Source organism: Bos taurus, chromosome 1 (assembly GCF_002263795.3).
Source record: "Bos taurus isolate L1 Dominette 01449 registration number 42190680 breed Hereford chromosome 1, ARS-UCD2.0, whole genome shotgun sequence".
NCBI classification, from domain to species: domain Eukaryota; kingdom Metazoa; phylum Chordata; class Mammalia; order Artiodactyla; family Bovidae; genus Bos; species Bos taurus.
This window is the reverse complement of record NC_037328.1, coordinates 112,535,117-112,561,577: the sequence shown is the minus strand read 5'-3', so window position 1 is coordinate 112,561,577 and position 26,461 is coordinate 112,535,117. Positions and strand designations below refer to the sequence as shown.

The 26,461-nt window shown below is 39.1% G+C and overlaps 1 protein-coding gene across 5 annotated transcripts in view; it reads left to right on the top strand.

Annotated features, from left to right (window-relative positions):
- Nucleotides 1-26,461, top strand: part of MME (membrane metalloendopeptidase) — a 117,015-nt gene that overhangs the window by 34,426 nt on the left and 56,128 nt on the right. For 4 of the 5 annotated variants that reach the window (NM_001192884.1, XM_024990577.2, XM_024990584.2 and 1 more), the window contains exons 4-9: nucleotides 4,801-4,962; nucleotides 6,148-6,228; nucleotides 6,315-6,410; nucleotides 6,529-6,647; nucleotides 11,853-11,918; nucleotides 25,627-25,761. In NM_001192884.1, coding sequence (NP_001179813.1) covers nucleotides 4,801-4,962; nucleotides 6,148-6,228; nucleotides 6,315-6,410; nucleotides 6,529-6,647; nucleotides 11,853-11,918; nucleotides 25,627-25,761 — 659 coding nt within the window. The remainder of the gene's footprint in view (nucleotides 1-4,800; nucleotides 4,963-6,147; nucleotides 6,229-6,314; nucleotides 6,411-6,528; nucleotides 6,648-11,852; nucleotides 11,919-25,626; nucleotides 25,762-26,461) is intronic. The other variant, XM_024990592.2, reaches the window with a different exon arrangement.

The window sequence follows — 26,461 nt, the reverse complement described above, 5'->3', positions numbered from 1 at the left end:
CTGATTTAAGAACTCTAAACATTTTCTCAGCTTATGTAGCATCTTCTAATCCATACCCATACAATAGGGCCTGGTAATGAATCCAGCAATTAATAATGTCCCACATGGTAGTTGAGCTTGTTTTTAAATTCCTATGGTCAAATACATTGGGCAAATGTTACAAAAAGATTAGTTGGAGAAAAAAACGGTGTGCCATTTATTATCAGCCTAGAACATTCAGAATTGTCATTCATGAGAAATAAGCTCATTATTAATAAAAGATTACTTTTCTTGTCTTTATGTGACTATTTTCTTAAATTAAAAATAAACTCTTTTCTTATTGTAAAAGCAAAGCATATTTACCTAATACAAACTGGAAAATAGAGATAAGCAAATAACACAAAATTAAACACACTCATAATCTCTCTACCCAGATACAATTGCTCTAAAGACCTTTTAGACTTCCTCTGTTTTTATGCAGATTTTCAAAAAGTCATAATATACACTTTCTTTTACCTTTATAAACATCTGGTCAACAGCATTTTGTGTCAATACACTGGTATTTACTACATCATTTTTGTGTCTGCTTATGAAGGTAAAATAATTTTGTTTGTTTTTAAACCACATTTGTTTACTCAGAAGTCAGAAACTCACAGATTCGGAAACATCTGAAGAGCCCCAGGTGTGGCTTTGTGGAGAGGTTGAGTAATTCAAAACAAAGTGCAAAATATAAAAACAATTACAGTCAGTTTGACAGTGGTGCGTCTGTTTCCTATGGCCCTCCTACCCCTGAGTCTACCGCTGACTTCAAAGGAAAGCCAGCACAGAGGAGGTCCAGAGGATAAGGTGCAAAACGAGAATCAAAACCCATGATAAGAGATTAAAGGAAGGTTGATCAAAGCCCCAGCATGAAAGTGCTAGCCCATGACTTGCCTTGGCCCATGGCCCCAAAATATTCATCAGAACAGAACTTTCTTTGATGTGATTGGAAGCTCCTGCGCTCCGATGAGCTCTCTGGTCAAAGGGAAACTTTAAAAGTGGCACAGAAGGGGTTGGCAGAGGTTCTCTCTCTCTCTCTCTTTCTCTCTCTCTCGTCTGCACATACCTCACAAATTGCTTGAATGCTGCTTCTTTGGTTTGTTGTCCAGATGTAAGTAGTTTCACTGTGTATCAAGTGAGGAATTCAACCTAAGATGGGAAGGATCGTCTTTTTCGTGGTGGGAGGTGAGGCTGTGTGAACATGGCGTGTATTTGCACTCATGAATGTGGGACTTCAGCCACTGCTCCTCCTTTTCATTCAGGGTGGGTCAGTATGTGTTCGATGCCCTCCTAACTAGGAGTCTATGGCTCTTTGTGGTGTTAGGATAGAAGCCATCTATTTCCTCCGAGAATAGAAGAAAGTAGAAGTGCTTTCAAAATGGTGGTTGCCTTTACAACATTCAGCTTACACTTTTTAAAGTCTGTTGAAAGACAAGAGTTGTATAAAATTGCTAAAAAATGTGTGCTGAGAATGTCTTTAGCTAGTAGTCCTTTCAGGTTCCAGTTTTCTGGCTTTTCACTTTACATAATAATCTTCTATTATTTAGGGTTTTTATTTTTATTTCCCCTGTCATCATATCTTCATTTCCTTAAAACTTTAAGAGATTTTCATTTTCTTTCTACCTTTTTAGGATCTATTTCTTAATCTTTACCTGAGGTTTCAAGTTAGAGTTTTTACTGACAAGTCTTGATCAAGCACAATCTTAGGCTCTGAGAGAAAACTGGAAATTGTATCTCTACCTTTGTGGGAACCACAATCCAGGTGAAGAGGCAATGGGTTTTCCAACAGAAAAATGAATGTCAGCCAGTATGGGCTTTGTAGGGACAGTCCTTCATGAAGAAAAAGGATTTGAACTGGGCCTTGAACAAGCCTGAAATTTCTGAATGTGAGAAAATAAAAAAGGATATTTTGACAAGGGTTGAGGCAACATAGTCAAAGTTACAGAAATGGAGAACTGTAAGATGTTCCATAGCATAAAATGAATACATTCATTTACTTGGGGCAGATGGCTCATGTAAGAAAGTGATGAGAGAAGCTTCACTAGGTATGTTAAGGTTAGAATATACTATGAATCTGGATTTTATTATGAATGCGAGAGGACTGAATACTTTGTAGTGGAATATTGAATAGTTTGGAGTGGAAATATTGAATACTTTGGAGTGGAAAATGGCATACTGAAATGCTAGGATGGTGTGAATCCAATTGACACACAGGATGGATGGCATGGGGAGAGGCCTGGGGCCATACTTTGGTGAAAGGGCATGAATAGAGCCTTAGAGACGAAGGCCCAAGAAAGAATGGAAACAGTGGAAACTGGAAGTATGGGACTGACCCTGGAGGCTGTGAAATGAGAACTGGTCTGACCTGCAGGAACTAGGGAAGGAGATGTGTAGGAGGAACAAGTAAAGGGACTCATTGATGATTCAGTAATGTCATCATACAAACTTAACGCATTTTACTGAACATTCCAGGTGACAGGAATACAAAGAGGTTGAGTTCATCAACAGAATGGTTAGGAAGACTCAGCAGGTATTTATATGAGAAATTCAAAATAGCCTAATCTAGAGCATTTAAGACTGAGTGAGACAGTGACCTCCCAGGAGTTCAGAGAAAGAAATTTTCTCTATGGTTTGGAAGAGATGGGACAGAAGCTGAACCTTGAATAGTGGGTAGAATTTGGAAAGAATGGGAGAAGTTGAAAGGGTCCAGTTTCTACTCAGCCATAAAAAGGAACAAAACTGTGCCATTTGCAGAGACATGGGTAGACCTTGAGCATGTCATACAGTGGGAAGTAAGTCAGAAGGAGGAAAAAAAAATCGTATATTAACACATGTATGTGGAATCTAGGAAAAATGGTACAGACGAACCTATTTGCAAAGCAGAAATAAAGACGCAAACATACGATACCAAAGCAAGGAAAGAGAAGGTGGGATGAACTGGGAGATTGGTTTGACATGTATATGCTACTATGTATAAAATAACTAACAGGAACCTACTGTATGGCACAGGGAAATCCACTCGTTGCTCTGTGGTGACAAAGAGGGAATATATATTTATGTATAGCTGATTCACTTTGCTGTACAGGAGAAACTAACACAACATTACAAAGGAACTGTACTCCAATAAAACTGTTTTTTAAAAAAGGGTGGAGTGAGGAGGAGAGAAACAAAGATGCAGGGTAGAGAAGCACAGGAGTGTTTGTGGTCCTTGCGGCAAAACCCACCTGGCCAAAGTACAGTGTTTTTGTGAAAACGCAGGGAGGAAAAAAGAGAGAAGGTAGAGACTTTACATTAGCCAAGTTAAAGAGTCGTAATTTAACCTGGGCAGTGTCAAGCCACTGACATTTTTGAGCAAGGGAGTAGCTAGAGCAAAAGGGTCTTTGGGGAAGTTTAACCTGTGAAAGATACACAACATATGTATACAAGTAGAGAGATAATACTATGAATAGCAAGAGGAGTAGTTGGGTGACATCTAGTCAAAAGGGAGGAAGATGTAAACTAGGTTGACATTGATTATCTAGAGTATAGATAGAAAGAGGCAGAAGAGTTACTGATAGCCCAAGAGAGAGCATGAAATACAGAATTCTACTCAAGATTTCAAACCTGGGAGGCTGTGATAACAATTGTACCACATGCCAAAGTACAAACATCCAGAGAGGACTGGTTTGGAGGTGACCCACAGAGTTTAGTCTTAAAGAGATGGAGACTGAGATGACAGTCAGGCACACATGTCCAAAAGTGGTCAGAAGTGGGGGCTCGAGGCTCAGCGGGAAGACAGATTTACCATTCCAAGCTGGAAAAATCCACACAGCTCAGCAGTTCTTTAAAAGTGTTTAATTAATTTATTCAGAAGGCAAAGTATTTTCAAAAGCTCACTTGAGAACTTATACTCTCTTGATGCAGATGAATTCTCAATCGCTCTTTTGTTTTCCTTGCAAAACAGTTCAACTTGTATGAGAAAGAATGTGGGGAGGGCAATGGTAGGGTTTTCTCACTGTTCCAGGTGTAGAAATTGTGAGCACAGGAGTCCTGTACATAATATAGTATTTTTCTCTTCATAGATCTTCTCTTTATCTATCTTTCTATTAATTGAGACACCTAGTACAGTCAGTGTTTTGCACATTTTAAATACTCAACATTAGTTGATTTGTTTTTTCATCATAATTCTCAAAGATAAAATCATGGATGAAAGAAAAACTAACAAGCTTACAGCTAATTTTATAATGACAGACTCTACATAAACAAATGCAAATTGGATATCCGGTATGAATTGCAGAAATATTGTAAGCAGAGTCCAAGAAGTATTAACTGTAGCTTCAGATCTTTACTGAAACAATAAAATCCCTTAACAATCCCACATACCGTAGAGCCTCCTAGATGTTCAAAGGTCACAGCACCTTGAAGAACAAAGTCAACAGCAAAAGTTATCAGAGTGCAGAGTGACTCCAGGCCCAGGACGGCTAAGGCAGGCCTGCATTTTCTCTTTCATCTGAGGTAGAAACTAGCGAGACACTTGGTTATTTAAAGAAAGAGATAAGATGCAGGATAGGAGGACCCAGACCTCTCAAGAATAAAACCAACCAACTACAGTAAAGGAAGAAGAAGTATACACACGTACTATTCATCATTCAACCTAAGTCCACAGTTCCACAAGTAAAAAGAAGAGCATCAGTCCAGTTGACTTGATCATAAAGAAGTAACATGTCTCTTTTTCTTCCCCCCTTCCAAACTACTTACGAAACAAACCCTTCACTTTATCTCATCCTTTCTCTGGTCTTTCAGCCGCTCGACTGATCCAGAACATGGATGCCACTGTTGAGCCTTGTACAGACTTTTTCAAATATGCTTGCGGAGGCTGGTTGAAACGTAACGTCATTCCGGAAACCAGCTCTCGTTACAGTAACTTTGACATTTTAAGAGATGAATTAGAAGTCGTTTTGAAAGGTTAGTGAAGTTTAAGTCTATGTATCAAAGATTTCTGTCTTAATATATCCATTTTAAGGCCTTCCCAGGTGGCTCAGTGGTAGAGAATCTGCCTGCCAGTGCAGGAGATGTGAGTTCGGTCCCCCGGGTCAGGAAGATACCCTGAAGAAGGAAATGGCAATCTGCTCCATTATTCTTGCCTGGGAAATCCCATGGACAGAAGAGCCTGGTGGGCCATAGTCTATGGGGTCACAAAAGGGTCAGGCACAACTTAGCAACTAAATAACATCCATTTTCAAGATTTTACTTGGGAATGTAAAAGCCATTACAGGGAGTGTCACACAAAATTAAAAGTTGATAATCCCTCCAAGTTTTGTGGACCATTGCTGAGTCACTCTAAGGATGGAAGACACTAAAATGAATATGTTGACATCTCAGCATTCCTGCTTTCATTTGAATATAACATGATAAATGCTCTATTATCCATGAAGGTGGTATCTATGCATTTTACAGGAGAAATTAAATGATTGCCACTAAACAGGACATGCATGTTTACCCTGGCCCTGTGTTGAAGTTGCTGTAAGATAGTACCAAGATTTGCCTTCCCAGACTAGGTATATTTGTTCTAATCCAGATATGATCAAGACACTCTGCCCGGGAAGCTGAGGAAGTTGTGTCTAGTCCTTTGTTATCCTACATTCTGTGTTCTTGTTTAGAATTCTTTGTAAAAATCAAAACTTTTTTTTTTTTTTTTTTTACTATTTTTTAATATCCAAGCAAGTAGAACATTTCATTTGGAGCATGAACAGTATGATCACACAAAAATAATTACCCTCCAACCATCAAGAAGACTATCATATTAAATTACATATTCCAAAACAAATTTGTTTTCTTTTTAATCTCAATATCAGAAAAAGTAACTTCTGTATGGCAGAGCAGTACATATCACTGTTCACCAGAAACTAATAATCTAGTCAAAAAGACTTTCATCTAAGTTGGCTAATGAAAGTAACTCCTCCTTCTACACTAGGAATAATGATCTGATAAGGAGTTTGGTTTTTCTCATAGGGTTTTGGAATGGGAGAGGTATGAACACATACAAGTTTTTTTTTTTTTTTTTTTTTAAACCAAACTTGCATTGAAAGTGTTATTTAGAGCTGCAAATGAACAATTATACTGATGCATTTTACCAACACTCCATTTCAGATGTCCTTCAGGAACCCAAAACTGAAGATATAATAGCAGTGCAGAAAGCAAAAATGTTATATAGATCTTGTATAAATGAAAGTAAGTGCTCTTTATTTTATTTTACTAGGAGTATGCCAAAATATGTATATACTTCATAATATATTTATATTCATTATTTTTAAAAGCTGCTATTGAGAGCAGAGGCGGGGAACCTCTACTTAGACTGTTGCCAGATATATATGATTGGCCAGTGGCGCTAGAAAACTGGGAGCAAAAATATGGTAAGACAGTCTTCCCTTTAAAAAAATTATTTCTGTATAAAATCTGTTATTATTATACTATAGTATCATATTAATGCATCAAGCATCTAATGATATACTTCACCTTTCATTTCTTTAGGTTCTTCTTGGACAGCTGAGAAATCTATTGCACAACTGAATTCTAAATATGGAAAAAAAGTCATTATTAATTTTTTTGTTGGCACTGATGATAAAAACTCTACGAATCATATAATTCATGTAAGTTTGTATGGCCAACAGCCAGAGTTATCTTTAACATGATAAAACATTCACATGCATTGTTGTTATTGATATTTAGAAAAAATAAGGCTTATTCTTATTTGACTTGTAGGAACAAAGTGGTAATAAATTCAAGGACAGATACCTGGCTTTCCAATTTTGAAACTGTTTTCTTGATGCTATGTTTTAGACATTCAACTCTCCTTTCTGCTATCTTTGTTTAGATAAGAAATGAAAGACTTTAGGTCTCTCCTATTTAGAAAAGGGGCTTCACTGGTGGCTCAGTGGTAAAGAACCCACCCGCTAATACAGGAAACTTGAGTTTGATCCCTGGGGCAGGAATATCCCCTGGAGGAGGGCATGGCAGCCCACTCCAATATTCTTGACTCACGGAATCCCAGGGGCAGAGGAGCCTGGTGGGCTACAGTCCACGGAGTCACAAAGAGTTAGACACAACTTAGTGACTAAACAATAACAATTTAGAAAAAGCACTTGATTTCTCTATACGTTCATGAAAGGAGCATGGTCTTGTTTATATAAGTAATATGGGTTGGAAATCAGAAATTCCTAATTGACTCCAAAAAGATCATAAAAATGGGATACTACTACTACTACTACTAAGTCGCTTCAGTCATGTCCGACTCTGTGGGACCCCATGGACTGCAGCCTACCAGGCTTCTCTGTCCATGGGATTCTCTAGGCAAGAACACTGGAGTGGGTTGCCATTTCCTTCTCCAATGCATGAAAGTGGAAAGTGAAAGTGAAGTCGCTCAGTCGTGTCTGAGTCTTATCGACCCATGGACTGCAGCCTATCAGGCTCCTCCATCCATGGGATTTTTCGGGCAACAGTAGTGGAGTGGGGTGCCATTGCCTTCTCCCAAAAATGGGATATTGAACATAATTTTGATGCTTGCTACATCTGTACTTTTTTTTTTCCCCAGTTAAGGTAAGCAAAATGTCATTCTTCTTAAAGGGCTTGATAGAAGCAAGGTCCGATGCTGTAAAGAGCAATATTGCATAGGAACCTGGAATGTCAGGTCCATGAATCAAGGCAAATTGGAAGTGGTCAAACAAGAGATGGCAAGAGTGAATGTTGACATTCTAGGAATCAGCGAACTGAAATGGACTGGAATGGGTGAATTTAACTCAGATGACCATTATTTCTACTACTGCGGGCAGGAATCCCTCAGAAGAAATGGACTGGCCATCATGGTCAACAAAAGAGTCCAAAATGCAGTACTTGGATGCAATCTCAAAAACGACAGAATGATATCTGTTCGTTTCCAAGGCAAACCATTCAATATCACAGTAATCCAAGTCTATGCCCCAACCAGTAATGCTGAAGAAGCTGAAGTTGAATGGTTCTGTGAAGACCTACAAGACCTTTTAGAACTAACACCCAAAAAAGATGTCCTTTTCATTATAGGGGACTGGGATGCAAAAGTAGGAAGTCAAGAAACACCTGGAGTAACAGACAAATTTGGCCTTGGAAGATGGAATGAAGCAGGGCAAAGACTAACAGAGTTTTGCCAAGAAAATGCACTGGTCATAACAAACACCCTCTTCCAACAACACAAGAGAAGACTCTATACATGGACATCACCAGATGGTGAACACCGAAATCAGATTGATTATATTCTTTGCAGCCAAAGACGGAGAAGCTCTATACATCAGCAAAAACAAGACCAGGAGCTGACTGTGGCTCAGACCATGAACTCCTTATTGCCAAATTCAGACTCAAATTGAATAAAGTAGGGAAAACCACTAGACCATGCAGGTATGACCTAAATCAAATCCCTTATGATTATACAGTGGAAGTGAGAAATAGATTTAAGGGCCTAGATCTGATAGATAGAATGCCTGATGAACTGTGGAATGAGGTTCATGACATTGTACAGGAGATAGGGATCAAGACCATTCCCATGGAAAAAAAATGCAAAAAAGCAAAATGGCTGTCTGGGGAGGCCTTACAAATAGCTGTGAAAAGAAGAGAAGCAAAAAGCAAAGGAGAAAAGGAAAGATATAAACATCTGAATGCAGAGTTCCAAAGAATAGCAAGAAGAGATTAGAAAGCCTTCTTCAGCGATCAATGCAAAGAAATAGAGGAAAACAACAGAATGGGAAGACTAGGGATCTCTTCAAGAAAATCAGAGATATCAAAGGAACATTTCATGCAAAGATGAGCTTGATAAAGGACAGAAATGGTATGGACCTAACAGAAGCAGAAGATATTAAGAAGAGATGGCAAGAATACACAGAAGAACTATACAAAAAAGATCTTCATGACCCAGATAATCATGACGGTGTGATCACTGACCTAGAGCCAGACATGCTGGAATGAGAAGTGAAGTGGGCCTTAGAAAGCATCACTACGAACAAAGCTAGTGGAGGTAATGGAATTCCAGTTGAGCTATTCCAAATCCTAAAAGATGATGCTGTGAAAGTGCTGCACTCAATACGCCAGCAAATTTGGAAAACTCAGCAGTGGCCACAGGACTGGAAAAGGTCAGTTTTCATTCCAATCCCAAAGAAAGGCAATGCCAAAGAATGCTCAAACTACCGCACAATTGCACTCATCTCACACGCTAGTAAAGTAATGCTCAAAATTCTCCAAGCCAGGCTTCAGCAATACGTGGACCTTGAACTTCCTGATGTTCAAGCTGGTTTTAGAAAAGGCAGAGGAACCAGAGATCAAATTGCCAACATCCGCTGGATCATGGAAAAAGCAAAAGAGTTCCAGAAAAACATCTATTTCTGCTTTATTGACTATGCCAAAGCCTTTGACGGTGTGGATCACAATAAACTGTGGAAAATTCTGAAAGAGATGGGAATACCAGACCACCTGATCTGCCTCTTGAGAAATTTGTATGCAGGTCAGTAAGCAACAGTTAGAACTGGACATGGAACAACAGACTGGTTCCAAATAGGAAAAGGAATACGTCAAGGCTGTATATTGTCACCTTGCTTATTTAACATATATGCAGAGTACATCATGAGAAACACTGGACTGGAAGAAACACAAGCTGGAATCCAGATTGCCGGGAGAAATATCAATCACCTCAGATATGCAGATGACACCACCCTTATAGCAGAAAGTGAAGAGGAACTCAAAAGCCTCTTGATGAAAGTGAAAGTGGAGAGTGAAAAAGTTGGCTTAAAGCTCAACATTCAGAAAACGAAGATCATGGCATCCGGTCCCACCACTTCATGGGAAATAGATGGGGAAACAGTGGTAATTGTGTCAGACTTTATTTTTCTGGGCTCCAAAATCACTACAGATGGTGACTGCAGCCATGAAATTAAAAGACGCTTACTCCTTGCAAGGAAAGTTATGACCAACCTAGATAGCATATTCAAAAGCAGAGACATTACTTTGCCAACAAAGGTCCATCTAGTCAAGGCTATGGTTTTTCCTGTGGTCATATATGGATGTGAGAGTTGGACTGTGAAGAAGGCTGAGCGCCGAAGAATTGATGCTTTTGAAGTGTGGTGTTGGAGAAGACTCTTGAGAGTCCCTTGGACTGCAGGGAGATCCAACCAGTCCATTCTGAAGGAGATCAGCCCTGGGATTTCTTTGGAAGGAATGATGCTAAAGCTGAAACTCCAGTACTTTGGCCACCTCATATGAAGAGTTGACTCATTGGAAAGACTGATGCTGGGAGGGATTGGGGGCAGGAGGAGAAGGGGACGACAGAGGATGAGATGGCTGGATGGCATCACTGACTCGATGGACGTGAGTCTGAGTGAACTCCGGGAGTTGGTGATGGACAGGGAGGCTTGGCGTGCTGCAATTCATGGGGTTGCAAAGAGTCGGACATGACTGAGCAACTGATCTGATCTGATCTGATCTGAAGAATCACATAAGATGAGATTAGTACTTAATAAGTATGTTTGGAATGGAGTAAAACATTTACAGAGCTTTTCCTTAGTCTCCTGTAAAAGAAACTACCAAAAGTTACAGATCATAGAAGCTTATGTATGTCACAGTTATATAAATCCTTATGGTCATTTTTATTAAAACCATGAAAACAATTGAACCTGACTCTTGTCTGCAGTGGACCCTTTCTGTCTTCCTAGAGTCTCTCCTTTGGCTGTGGAATGCCAGCATCCTGCTTGATCACCATATGAGGATTGCTAAGGAGGCTCAGAAGGTTAGAGAAGGAACAGGGCCCCTCCTGTGGGGATGTCTTCTGGCTCTTTCCCTGCCAGTCTTCTGCATTCTGTTTCTTTTATATTGCCCTGTTTCTTTACACTGCTAGGATTCTCACTTCCACCCATAGTTTGCTTTACCCACTTACCATGCAGCATGTAGGAGGGAATCTCACAAAGCTTCGAGGATGTCTAGGAGCTTTCATGAGGTATCCAGGGTGGAGTGGACGTGCTGGAGCAGAGATAGGTTACCTCTTTCATATGCTCAGCTGGCAGCTGGGTCTGCTGACCTCCTGAGCAGGGCAGCTCTGAAGAGGAGTCTCCTCTGTCCTCTTAGGGTGTTGTGTGTGTGTGTTACTTGCTCAGTCATGTCCGACTCTTTGTCACCTCATGGATTATAGCCCATGAGGCTCCTCTTCCATACGGATTCTCCAGGGAAGAATACTAACACATTCCCTTCTCCATGGAATCTTCCCGACCCAGGGATTGAACCCCGATCTCCTGCATTGCAGGCAGATTCTTTACCAACTGAGCTACCAAGGAAGCCCCCTCTTAGGGTACAGAGTCTCAAAAAAATCTCTGGCAAGATTTCTACTAGCTTAGAATTTCTTGAGTCACCATAGAGGTTTTCCACTTTTTTTTTTTTTCCCGTTACAATTAAGGGTAGGGGCAAAAGAAAACATCCAGCAAGGGAGTATATTAGAAACTCAGGGACCTGAAATGTCCTATAAAAGTATAAAACTCCCCAGCCCTAGATTCTAATGTGTGTTTGTTTATCTCTCCCATTGTTATACAGTAAACTCTTTCCCCATATGGTTATTGTGGGTTTAAGATTTCATTGGTTTCTCTCAAATATCTGTAATATGATCTTCCAGATTGTCTCACCTACCCATCAGTTTAACACTGAGAAGTATTATGGAAACCATTTCTTAATTGTATATTCATTCAGTGTTAGCTTGTTATATAGAGCAAGAACACTAAGATCTTGTTTACACATAGGTAGGCATGCTTATAATTTGTCAACTAAATATTTTCTTCTTTGTACATTTTTTATAGATTGACCAACCTCAACTTGGCCTGCCTTCCAGAGACTACTATGAATGCACTGCAGCATATAAAGAGGTAAAAACAAAAACAAAAAACCAACAAAACTACAGAATTTAAACTTAACCCTCTATCTTCTTCACTCAGGCAGATACTGAAAATCATACATAATAGTGAGCTTCCTTTGACTGACTGAGTATTCTCAACAGAACAAATGAAGATCTTTTAAGAAACAAAGAAACTTGAAATTCCTTGTTTGTGTCTTGATTCTTAGTATTTAAGTCATGTGGCCCATTTTTAAAAGCCAATTTTATTTACTTATTTATTTTTACCTTTTAATTTTATATTGGAGTACAGCCCATTAACAATGTTGTGATAGTTTCAGATGAACAATGAAGGGGCTCAGCATACGTATGTTGTTGTTCAGTCACTAAGCCCTGTCCTTCCCTTTGTGACCCCATGAACTGCAACACACCAGGCTTCCCTGTCCCTCATTATCTCCCACAATTTGCCTAAACTCATGTCCATTGAGTCGATGATGCCTTCCAACTATCTCATCCTCTGTCGCACTCTTCTGTCCTCAATCTTTTCCAGCATCAGGGTCTTTTCTAATGAGTCAGCTCTTCACATCAGGTAGCCAGAATATTGGAGCTTCAGCTTCAGAATCAGTCCTTCCAAGGAATATTCAGGGTTGATTTCCCTTAGGATTGACGGATTTGATCTTGTTGTCCAAGGGACTCCTAAGAGTCTTCTCTAGTACCACAGTTCAAAAACATCAATTCTTTGGTGCTTAGCTTTCATTATGGTCCAACTCTCACATCCGTACATGACCACTAGAAAAACCAGAACTTTGCCTATATGAACCTTTGTTGGCAAAATAATGTCTCTGTTTTTTAATACTCTGTTTAGGTTTGTCATAGCTTTTCTTCCAAGGAGCAAGCATCTTTTAATTTCATGGCTGCAGTCACAGTGATTTTGGAGCCCAAGAAAATAAAATCTGTTATGTTTCTACTTTTTTCCCATTTGTTTGACATGAAGTGATGGGACCAGATGCTATGATCTTCGGTTTTTGAATGTTAAGTTTTAAGCCAGTTTTTTTACTCTCCTCTTTCACCATCATTAGGAGGCTCTTTAGTTCTTCACTTTCTGCCATTAAAGTGGTGTCATCTGCATATCTGAGGTTGTTATCAACAACCATATCATGGTATATCCATTTTCCCTGAAAAGCCAATTTTAAATGTCTTTTTTTCTTTATAAATTCAAATGATTTAAAAATGAACAGATGAATCATAGTCTAGGTCAGTGCCAGTGAAGACCAGGGAATGGTCCAGTAAGTACATACATTGTGCTCGGCACCATTCTTTCTAGAGCCTTCCTATTTGACTTTCAGAGGGCTGCCCACATAGGGGCATTGGGTTAGACAATCCTTTGTGGCCACCTTCTGACTCTGTTCGTCACACCCCACAACACTGCTTCTTATTGTCTCACAGCCTTGCCTTGCTCAAGCTGGTGTTGGTGTGTACTTGCTTGTTGATATAAGGGAACCACAGAAGATGAACTTAGCAGAGTAGGGTATTAAGTATTTGGGGAAGGTTTTGGTTCCATAAATGTTTTCTTTCCTAATTTGAGGCTCAGAAGTAAGTTTAGTTACCTTTTATTCTAATGGATCAGAGGTGTTGTGGCTGAAATTACTTCTTAATTAAAATGATTAGCTCTATATGTTCATACTGAGTGTGCATTTTGCCTCATTATTAAGTTCAAAAGCCATGGAATAAATTCAGTATAAAGTAACTTTATGAGTGGCTACACAGCATTGAAATGAAGAAAAAGGTAAATATAAAAGTCCACAATTAATGTCATAGACAATCAAATGGGCGTGGGATATTTGAGTTCTTGACAATGCAGGTATCATGTGGGTTGCAGTTGTCTTTACAAGCTATCTAGCTGCTTCCTATTGCAGAGTTGAGGGTGATTGAAGAATTTTGGCTCATTACACTACCTTTTCATTGTTATTAACTGGAATGTTTTTCAAATTTAGGATTTTGTCCTAAAAACATACTATATTTATCCAACCTTATAAAGATGTGTGAGGACTTCCCTGGTGACTCAGTGGCAAAAAATTTGCCTGCCAATCCAGGAGATGTTGGTTCAGTCCCTGGTCCAGGATGATCCCCTGGAGAAGGAAATGGCTGCCCACTCCAGTATTCTTGCCTGGGAAATCCGGTGGACAGAGGAGCCTGGCCGGCTCCAGTCCATGGGGACTCAAAAGAGTCAGACGTGACTTAGCAACTCAACAGCAACAAAAAGGATACATATTTTTTGTATTTTAAATTCCTGATATCAAGGTATACCTGGCAGTCAGTGTATACACGTAATGTGATAAAGTTTCCTTTTTGCATTTTTTTTCTTTTGGAAAGGATCCTGTTGTTAAGAGGATGGTGTATATGTGCATTTTGTATTCAATATTGTCTCATAATTAATAGAATGTCATAATCTAGGTCATAGGTTTGAGTCATAGAGAGACATTTTGTTTAACCTGTGGCTAATTTTTTATTTTTTATTTTTTTTTAATGCATATATATGGAATTTATTTATTTATTTATTTATTTTTTATCTAAAATTGTATTAGTTTTGCCAAATATCAAAATGAATGCGCCACAGGTATACATGTGTCCCCATCCTGAACCCTCCTCCCTCCTCCCTCCCCATACCATCCCTCTGGGTCGTCCCAGTGCACTAGCCCCAAGCATCCAGCATCGTGCATTGAACCTGGACTGGCATCTCGTTTCATACATGACATTTCACATGTTTCAATGCCATTCTCCCAAATCTTCCCACCCTCTCCCTCTCCCACAGAGTCCATAAGCCTGTTCCATACATCAGTGTCTCTTTTGCTGTCTCGTATACAGGGTTATGGTTACCATCTTTCTAAATTCCATATATATGCGTTAGTATACTGTATTGGTGTTTTTCCTTCTGGCTTACTTCACTCTGTATAATAGGCTCCAGTTTCATCCACCTCATTAGAACTGATTCAAATGTATTCTTTTTAATGGCTGAGTAATACTCCATTGTGTATATGTACCACAGCTTTCTTATCCATTCATCTGCTGATGGACATCTAGGTTGCTTCCATGTCCTGGCTATTATAAACAGTGCTGCGATGAACATTGGGGTACACGTGTCTCTTTCCCTTCTGGTTTCCTCAGTGTGTATGCCCAGCAGTGGGATTGCTGGATCATAAGGCAGTTCTATTTCCAGTTTTTGAAGGAATCTCCACACTGTTCTCCATAGTGGCTGTACTAGTTTGCATTCCCACCAACAGTGTAAGAGGGTTCCCTTTTCTCCACACCCTCTCCAGCATTTATTATTTGTAGACTTTTGGATCACAGCCATTCTGACTGGTGTGAAATGGTATCTCATAGTGGTTTTGATTTGCATTTCTCTGATAATGAGTGATGTTGAGCATCTTTTCATGTGTTTGTTAGCCATCTGTATGTCTTCTTTGGAGAAATGTCTATTTAGATCTTTGGCCCATTTTTTGATTGGGTCATTTATTTTTCTGGAGTTGAGCTGGAGGAGTTGCTTGTATATTTTTGAGATTAGTTGTTTAAAAATTTTATATTAGTTGCCAAGATTTTCTAAAAATTGAAGATTTTACTTGAGAATCCAGATCTCCTGATAAATTAGCAGAATTGGAAACCCTAGGCCTACATCCCCATGTAGTTATGGGACAGAGTTTTTTTATGGTTCTTGCTTCAGGTAGGGCCTTTGTTCTCCAGACTTGGGCAGTCCTCATCGAGATAATCCATTGATTTTTATTGACTTTGTGGTTCCTCTAGACATTTGAGTTTGTAAATTAGTTGGGATCTTACTAAACTGTGGTAAAAAAGAGACTGAAAAAGCAAGAGAGAAGTTCATTTCTGTCTCCGGAGAGGTAGGAAGCTCTCTTCATGGGAATGGCCAGGAGCACTGTTTTCTTTGACCTCTAATATTGACCTCCTCAAGTGTTTTATTTGTAGTCAGTTTGGTCAAAGTTGGTTGACCAGTGCCCTGTTCACATTTCAGTTCATAGGAAAAAGAAAAGAGGTAGTGATAGACAAGCAATTTCTTGTCATGGAAGTGATGCAGGAGTTGTATACATTTCATTGCTTAGAATATTGTCATGTGGACACAGCTAAGTATCAGTGAGGCTGAGAAATGTAGTGTTAAACAAGTGGCCATGTGTATGCCTTATTAAAATTTGGTTAATGGGAACAAGGTTCTATTACTGAAAAGAAGAGGAGCTCAGACCAAAGATATTTACATTTGGCAGTCTCTACTACCCATTGCATCCACTGGTCGGGAAAATACTTATAGTCAAAATATTTGTAGTCAAACAATGGAGTGGAGATTAAATCTGGAATTAGTAATGTGATTAGAGTTTATAAGTGAGAAATCCAAGGCCTAAAGGTTGTCAGTCTTTGTCAGAACGCTCAAACAATAGTAGAACCAGAGATAGAACTTTAGTCCCTATCTTCTGTTCCTTCCATTACATCATTCCAACTTCCTAAGAGTAGTATTTCATAGTAGTAGAGTTCTTTACGGGAACAAATGATTTAGAAAACTCAGTAGCAGTAGCACTTTCAGCTAGGAAGTTATTATTAGCTCAAATTAGGTGCCTTCCCGTGATCTGGATAAGAGAAGCAAACACACAGCATGCTGGGTGCCTTACCCCGCTTCCATAACTATGGCTATATGGTCACTGCACTCTTTCCCCCTAACCTCCGACCTCAGAATATGCCTCAGCTTAGTGCTCCAAGCTCCAAGCAATGTGCTTCCAGTTGCAAGGAGTCTGCATATAATATGGAATTCTTTTTTTTTTAAATGAGATGAAATTCTGTCATCCTGAAAATGGGTAATTGCTAGAACATTTCTGTACTCTTCCCATCTTAAAATCCATTCTTTTGGAGTGTTAGGGGGAGGGCGAAGAGTATATAACTATGGAGAAAATTCCAATTTTCTACCTATTTCCCTCATGATAATTGCTACTCTTTCCCATTCATTACTACCTGTAATCCCTCACTTAGTTTCATCTGCATCCCCAGCCAGATATCAAATTAAAGTTCATTCTAGTTTTTCCACTACTCTGCAGTCTCTGAAAGAATTCAGTCCCTTCAAGTACTTTTTTCTTTAGGATTTTATCATTCATGGTTTGGAGAAGGCAATGGCAACCCACTCCAGTACTCTTGCCTGGAAAATCCCGTGGATGGAGGAGCCTGGTAGGCTGCAGTCCATGGGGTCGCTAAGAGTCAGACACGACTGAGCGACTTCCCTTTCACTTTTCACTTTCATGCATTGGAGAAGGAAATGGCAACCCACTTCAGTGTTCTTGCCTGGAGAATCCCAGGGATGGCGGAGCCTGGTGGGCTGCCGTCTGTGGGGTCGCACAGAGTCGGACACGACTGAAGCGACTTAGCAGTAGCAGCAGCAGCAGTGGAATCTATGGATGAATGGTTGAGAGGGAAGATGTCAGGGAAGACAGGAAAGGTACTTTATCTTTGACTAGAGAAGACTGGCTTCTTTGTCTGTCACTGTAGCCAGTGATTTTCACACTATGATATGGCATCTGGTTTGCAGATCTGTCTCAGGGGCTGGGGAAGAGGAAGCATCCCTTTCTGATCAAAGGGACCCTAATTATAGATTTCCTTGATCAAATCATTACCTAAGGCCATTTCCCCCAGGTCTTTTTTGATCCCTGTTTCTAGGGAATCATCTTACAATTCTACAACCAGACTTCTTATGAGCAATGAAAACAGCCCCTGTGATTACAAGGAAGTCTATTCCACCACACTGAGGTATTTGGGGGCTTCTGATATCCTAGGAATGGAATTTTTGTGTTCAAATATTTGTTTGGCATTCAAAATAGTAAAATGTGTCATTATACCACTAAGTGATGAAAATAGGTAATGCATTTTTTTAAAAGAACTATATCTAACCTCCTTCCTTAAAACAAAACCTATTTTTCTCTTGTTAAAAAAAAAAAAATACGCTGCTTTTCAAACGTGTGCTTTTATTCAGCAGTTTTGAATGTTATATTTTGAGAAATGCATATTGTATTCCTCTCGTTATTGTTCTGAACTTAAATACCTCAGTTCCTTTTTGTTTTCTGTGCTTTCCCTCCTAAAGAGGGAATAGGCCTTAAAGGCAGTAGCAACTCAAAGAAATATATTCTTGTATTTTTTACATAGTATCATATATTTTCATAGTATATTTACTTATGCACATACTGTAAGAGCTAAATGATGATCCTTGGCAGCTTTGCAATCTAGAGAAAAGAAATCCCATCTCTGTTATTATCTATCGATTTCTCAGGAAAGGGCTCTGATCCTGACTGAGCCACCTGCCCTTCTTTTGACCAAGCACTATGTCCAGGGAACCAGGCTCTCTGAATAGCTAGTTGGTACCGTCAACCCATCTCAGTGGCTCAGGAAAGTAGACCCCTTGATTGACTGTCAACCCATCTCAATGGTTCAGGAAACTAGACCCCTTGTCCACCAAGAAGAAAAAGAACAGAGGGTTCTGTTGTGAGCAGTTGTCGAGAAATAGCTACTGGGTAGCTCCCCTCGTCATGATCCTGTCTTCCGATTCCCAACTAGTTTTACTTCTAGATGGTGCAATTTCTAAAAAAAAGACCTGGAGAGCAGCTCTCATTGAAAATAGTGAACTAAGCTGGCTCATGTGGATGACATAAGGTGCCCAACTAGATAAACACTGTCTTTTTCCAGGAGTTTATAGTGTAAAACTGTTAACACAGTGTCCCTCTGGCCAAGTATTAGGCGAAAGGCCACATAGACATCTGTATAGACACCGAACAAATACATACATTTATTTAAAAAATTGGGATTTAATTGTGCTCTCAAAATGGGTTCATTAAGGAGCCACTCATGCTGGAAGTCTCTTGCTGGAGAGATAGAACTTTATTTTGGAGGTACTCTGATTATCTGAAGAGATCGCTTAATGACACACTGCTACCTCAGAGGACAGAAGTAATGAGATTTGAGACAACTCCATCCTGTACAAGAGCATACATTTTTCTATGCTAGCAAAACAATGTGAGAGATACCCATTGCCCATAAAAAATAATCATCCCATTCACAGAATTTTCAAATGGAACCAACCAACTACTTAGTGTGGGAAAGTGCTTGCATATTGATTCACTGAAAGGAATAGCAACCTTAATTTTCTTGAACAATCACACCTTCAGAAGAGTTTTTAAACTCTATTCGGGAGAATGGAATTGGTTTCAAATCTTCTCTTTCTCTACCTCCTTAGTGGTTCAAGGCTAATTGTTATCTTGTCCTCCTTCATAAGGAAATCTACAGGTTAGGTAACCAGCATATTGGAGCATAATTGGATTGTAGCTATGTTTATGTTCTGTTTGTCTGAGAAGGTAGAATAAGCCACAGGAGTGGCTTCTGAATGTTCGGACCACTTGGCGTGTGCCAGTGACAATGTTCTGTGTAGCCACACCTTCAAGTATACATTCTTAAAGATTCATTTTACTTGTTTATACATTAACAAAACATTCATCTGAATATAGCATTTCAGGGCTAAAATAAAAGTGAGAAAATCTCTCATCTAGTTAATGAAAGCCTGTTGCTACGTCACTTCAGTCGTGTCCGACTCTGTTCAACCCCATAGACGGCAGCCCACCAGGCTCCCCCGTCCCTGGGATTCTCCAGGCAAGAACACTGGAGTGAGTTGCCATTGCCTTCTCCAATACATGAAAGTGAAAGGTGAAAGTGAAGCCGCTCAGTCATGTCCGACCCTCAGCGACCCCATGGACTGCAGCCTACCAGGCTCCTCCATCCATGGGATTTTCCAGGCAAGAGTACTGGAGTGGGGTGCCATTGCCTTCTCCCATGAAAGCCTGAGGAGGTAGCAAAGGGGTTCGAGATTAGAAGCTATATAGTATATTGCTATGAGGCATGGCAGGGTAGGAAGAGGAGATGAGAGTTATGAAGAAATTTAGAGCAGTTAAAAAAAATGAAAAAAAGGTAAAAAGAAAACACTTTAGGGATGAAGACAGAGGACTTAGAATATGGCTGAGATGGTTAGAAGCCAAAAAGAGATGATCCAAGGCTTGTGTACTGAATAAGAGAAATCAACCACAATCCAGGGAAATTCTCTAAGCTGTACCTACTCTGGAAATAGCACAAACTGAGATTTTCAGTCCTTTAGATGAACAGGTTTTAGAACTTAGGGTAAACCAAGAGAGGATTTTGTTTGCCTGCTTACCCAAAATGCAACCTCAAAGAAACTGCTCTGAACTTGGACTACGATTAGAAGGCTGATGACACAGTAAGTGAGGGATATTTACTCAGTATACTTACAATTAACTATTTTTATTGAGCTTCTACTATGTGACAGATACTCCTCTGGACAGGAAGGATATCAAGGAAACAAGGCAGAAATGGTCTTTAATTCACATAGAATGCTCATGTTCTAATCAGAGGAGATAGACAATAAAAAATAATTTAAGGAAAGAGGTGAATGGAGGCAGTGTTATAAAAGGTGAATGACTGGCGCTCCAGGTCAGTGGATAATTTAGATGTGATTTGATTTGGTTTTTACAAGGATTGCTCTGACTGCTGCTTGGTTGACTTGATAAAACAGATCCTGCAAGGGAAACTGCTGACCTCGTTTTGTTCTTTCTGGGCATCAGGTGACTAATAGTCAGGAGGTTTCACCCAAGTATCTGTATTTAACAAAACATAAAGGAGCTTTTGAACTTGGGACTCAGTGGGTATGTCAAGGGAAATTTTTTTAGATCATCTGAACTCAGTTTGTAAAAAGAAGTACATGCACCTTCCCAAACATAAGCAACAAACCTTAGAAGTTACACAATAAATTCTCATGTGAATCTGCAGGTGCTGTCATTAGTAACCTGACAAAAGCCTCTGACCATCCCCATGTTCGTCCACAGTAGATTCTCTTGTGCCTATGTTTCTCCTGTTTCTGAGCCCTGTTAGCTTCTGGGGACTTTCTCACTTCCTGTCTCCAGGATCCGCTGTGTGATTCTGTATGTTCGTATCCATCTTTGGGGAGCAAGTCTCTGTGTTCTGGCAGCTGCATGATCCCTGACATGCTTCGTCAAGTGGAAAAAAATTCATAGTCTTCTGAGAGGAAATATATCTCTCCTGGTGGGGGCCCTGTGTGTTCCCTCATGAAACATCCTGTGTAACACTATTAAATAACACCCCTGGCATCAGCGGCTAGGAATAAGACAGTTCTGTGACTTTTCAGTTGTTTAATGCTCCACATAATATCTGGGAAAGGGAAGGGCAGAAAATTGCTAAGACTAAGGTGTCCGGGAAATGAAATTTCTGGTCCATGGTTGTTGGCATACCAAGGTGCACAAATATCAGGCAGTATTTCCAGAGTGCTCTCTGTTCCTCCCTGGGACTTGCTGTTACTTATTAACAAAGATATTAAGTGTGAAGGACAATAGTTGAATGGCATTGCTCTCTTGCTCTTTGGCAACTCAAACAAATAGCAGCTTTTTTTCTTAGCAGAAGGAATCTAATTTCTGAACAGAGCCAACATAAAAATATTATTGCCTGGTCCTGCAGATTAAAGAATTAGAGTAACAGTTCCTGGTGTTAGGTATTGGTAAATATCTCACCAATAGTGTATAACTTAAAAGCTCACAAAACTGCGATTGTGGATTTTACCCAACCATTTAAAACCAATTATCATCTTCGAACCTGCTATTACAAGCATTGGGATTTATAATGTTTTATTTTTAAAGGAAAGACTACATAGATATTTAGGTTTTTTGTTTTCTGTGTTTTTTTTTTTTTTTGTCATGTAAAGGATTCACTGTATCAAAGCTTTAACTAGGCTACCTTACGACTGTCAAAGAAGATAGCTGCCTCTCACCCTTGTCCTAATATCTAGTTGCTCTATTAGTGACAGAAAATAAAAATTAAATTTTTGATTTAAAAAATATTCTGGCTAATATACTGTTTAAGGTTAAAATATGTGTTGATTACTTTCTCCCCAAATTATAACTGGTATTATTTGGCATTTTACATATCTAGAAGTATCTCAAGGAAGAAAATTAATATGTTAAGGTAGAATCATATCTTGTAGAAAAGACTTTAAAAGGTTTATTTATTTTTTCTTTTTTGACTATGGTGAGTCTTTGTTGCTGTATGAGACTTCTCTAGTTGTGGCGAGCAGGGGCTACTCTTTGCTGCAGTGTGCAGTTTTCCCAGTGAGGTGGCTTCTTTTGTGGAGCGCGGGCTCTACGTGCTGCAGGCTTTGGTAGCTGCAGTGCAGGGGCTCAGTAGTTGTGGTTTGAGGGCTCTAGAGCACAGGCTCAGTAGTTGTGGGACACAGGCTTGGCTATTCTGTGGCATATGGGATCTTCCTGACCCAAGGATCAAACCTGTGTCCCTTGCATTGCAGGGTGGATTTTTAACCACTGGGCTACCAGGGAAACCTCCCTTGTAAAAAGGATTTAACAGCAGCAGTAAGCCTGGGTTTTGACAGCTACTGGATAAATTTGGAATCCAAAGAAGATAAAATCAAGATACTAAGACATACTTCACTCTGTATAACAAGCTCTAGGTTCATCTATCTTAGTTCAACTGACTCAAATTTGTTCCTTTTTACAGCTGAGTAACATTCCATTGTGGGCTTCCCAGGTAACTCAGTAGTAAAGAATCTGCCTGCCACTGCAGGAGACACAGGAGTTGTAGGTTCGATTCCTGGGTCAGGAAGATCCCCTGGAGGGGGAAATGGCAACCCACTCCAGTATTCTTACCTGGAAAACCCCATGGACAGAGAAGCCTGGCAGGCTACAGTCCAAGGGGTCACAAAGAGTCAGACACAGCTGAGTGACTGAGCGTGCAATATTCCATTGTACATATATGCCACAACTTCTTTATCCAACTATCTATCAGTAGACATCTAGGTTGCTTCCATGTCCTGGCTATTGTAGGTAGTGTTGTGATGAACGCTTTGGGATACATGTGTCTTTTTGAATTACGGTTTCTCAGAATCTTTGCCCAGTAGTGGGATTACTGGGTCATATGGCAGTTTTATTCCTAGTTTTTGAAGGAAATCTCCAAAGAGAAAAACAAATACCATATTAATGCATATATATGGAATCTAGAAAAAATGGTACTGATGAACTTATTTGCAGGGCAGGAATAGAGATGCAGATGTCGAGAATGGACTTGTGGACACAGTGGAAGAAGGAGAGAGCGGGATAAATTGAGAGTAGCATCGAAATACATACATTACCATGTATAAAACAGTTAGCTAGTGGGAAATTGCTGTATAACACAGGGAGCTCAGCCTGGTGCTCTGTGATGACCTAGAGGGGTGGGATGGGGGTGGTGGTGGGTGGAAGGCTCAAGAGGGAATATATATATATATATATATATATATATATATATATATACACACTTATGGCTGATTCATGTTGTATGGCAAAAACTAATACAACATTGTAAAGCAATTATCCTCCAATTTAAAAAAAAAATACTGAAACATGTTTTAATCAGTCACACTGTACAATTTTGCCAGGTAATGGAGCTCATTAAAGGAAAGAGTGTATTTTGTGTTAACTGTATTTAATATTCAAGCATCTCAGAAGTCCATGATATCATATACTTCTAGCTTTCTGGGAAGCTTACCAGTTCATTAGGTTGGAAGCATTGTACAAAGTTCTTGTGCTCACCAAGTTCTGTAGCCTTTAAATACATCTTTAGGGATAAAGACACAGGAGTAACACCCTTGCAGAGTCAGTGAAATGGAGGAGAGTACTCTTGCTAGTGTTTTCTCACCTCATTAACAAAAAAGCATCCCATAGTGTATAAAAAAATCTTAGAGATTGATATTGGAAAATTCAAATTACCATTTCTTTGCAGTCAAGTAGCAATTCCCTGCTGAATGCAGATGAATTTATATGATTTGAAATACAGTTAATTCAAAACACTGCATGCTTGTACTTTGGAATCGTTGGTCCCATTAGGTATGAACTCAGACATGTTTATTTTCTTCAAAGTGAAACAAGAATTCTGATTACTTTTTAATAGGAAAAGAATGGAGTTGGCAGGACTATACATAAAAACATCCTTTTATCCCTGTTACCTTAGTGATTAAGTGTTTAATACAGAAACAGATGAAATTTTTATTGAACAGCAGATCCAGGATAGAGATGCTAGTTAGACAGCCTCCTAATTGCAGGGTATCCTTGGAAGAGAGAGCCCTCTCCCCAGGAAATTGTTTACTTAGCATTTAATAATGGTCATGGAATACCAGTATCTAAATGTTACTTAAAGATGTCCTCTTGAATTTCAAATTAATAACAGCTTACATTTTGCTTAGGTTCTTGTTTGATAAAATATTTTCATTTCCCTACAAATTTTTTGTGTGATCCTCTTGAGTCACTGTGAATTTAAATGTGCCTTTTCACTCAGCGTGACAGGAAGGATGCCCCTTTCACTGATAATCAGTAGGGTTATAAAACCCCCTGGAAACTGTGAAAGGGTTAAGTACTCTTCAGCTCTTCTTCATATTTATCCTGTGTGGACATATATTTGAAGCTCAGAACTACCCATTGATCCCAAATGTGTGGTATGGCCTTCCTAATTGTAGTTGTCTAGTTGCTGTTGTGTCCAATTTTTTTTGCTACCTCATGGACTATAGCCCATCAGGCTCTTCCATCCATGGGATTTCCCAGGCAAGAATATTAGAGTGGATTGCCATTTCCTCCTCTAGGGGATCTTCCTGACCCAGGGATTGAACCCTAGTCTCCTGCATTGGCAAGTGGATTCTTTACCACTGAGCCACCAGGAAGCCCTTACCAAATTGATGCTGGGACTTGAAATTTTGAGTAAATTTTGATGTGGGACTTGAAATTTTGAATAAATTTTAAGTTGTTTAAACTGCTGATAGATAATAACTAAATAGCAGTGGGCTGAGATTTATGAAAGTGTTATTCAATTTCCTGGGTTCAGTGCCAGTCAGAACTTGAATAAGGGATTTATATATTCTGTAAAAGGTCAATAACATAATTAGGTTATAGGTTATCTTCATACAGTTAAATGTGTGTGAATAGAAAATGGAAAATTTTGAGTTTTTGGAAGAAAGCTGATAGTCAAAATGGCATATTAGAAATTTCACAGTAATGAGAACCAGCTATGGAATTAACTAAAGCCCACAGATTTGTCTTGGAGGAGCTCATGGGAAAACAGTCTCATTAAAAAAAAATATTGCTTGGCTAGAGGAGACAATTAAAAGATGTCTTGATAATATGATATGCTTGTGGCCATCTCTTCATGGATAATTGAAAAAAATTTATATGAGCAGAGAAAACCTGATAAAAGGAAATTTGGCAAAATAATGTATTTTTAAGGAAAAAATACTAGTTTACTGCTTACCAAGTGTTTTGCGAGTGTATTCTTATTAAAGCAGTATAACTTGGTTAAAAGTTGAAGATTATAAAATCTCCATAACCACATAGTTTTAAATGACTTAGTACTTTTAGAGTGATCCCTCATTGTTCTGTTCTAATTCAAAGGTACATTGAGAATCTGTTATGATTCAAAGACACACTGAGTTTGAATCTGTGCAGGTCATTTCTTTTAAGATTCAGAAACGAATTTCTATTTTGTGCTTCATCTGTTACCAAAAATGAATATTGAATTGAAAATAAATTTTAATTTTAAGTGCCATGATGAATATTTAGAAGGTTCTTCAGTAATGTACTGTTATTTATTTCTTGCAGGCTTGTACGGCATATGTGGATTTTATGATTTCTGTGGCCAAATTGATTCGTCAGGAAAGAGGACTGCCCATAGATGAAAACCAGCTTTCTTTGGAAATGAATAAAGTTATGGATTTGGAAAAAGAAATTGCCAATGTAAAACACATATTCTCTTATACAATGAATAATGTCAACTGCTTTTTATTTCTTTCTCCTCTCTATTGTATTTTAAGGGTAAAAGGTACAGCTCCTCAACTAAGTGATAAAAATGTACAGCTCAGTAATGGATCATTGACTTCAAGAGGACCTTTGAAACTGGAGTTTTTCAGTAAACCAAATTCCAGACATCCAGGAGACATACTAAGTTTGACAAATATTAAACTAGATTTGTTTAATGACCTATTATAACTGGAGCACGTCAAGATCTTAACTATTTGCAGTCACACTGTTGTTGAGATGCCCTTGAGATTCAGGACACATGTGATGACTATTCAGCAAAGCTGTTTTAATTTTAATGTATACAATTTTGCTTTATTTTAAAGTTTTAAAATTTAAGGTGACCACAGAAATTGTCTCTATCCCTTTGCTAAGAAGTATTAGCCTCTTAACATGGCCACACTACCATATGAAATTCACTGAGTTCAGACTGTCAGGCTGCTTATTAGCTCAGGGGAGATCTGACAGGAGGAGTTTATCAGCAAAGCCAAAGGGGTCTGTTGCTGAGATTCCTCTGGTTCTGGGTCAGCCCTTAGAGGCTGAGTTGGCACATTCTGTTCTGACGTTCCTCTGACAGGATCTGCAGTCTCAAGCAAGTGAACTCTGTCTAAACAGCATCCAGGTTATTGACTGATCTCAT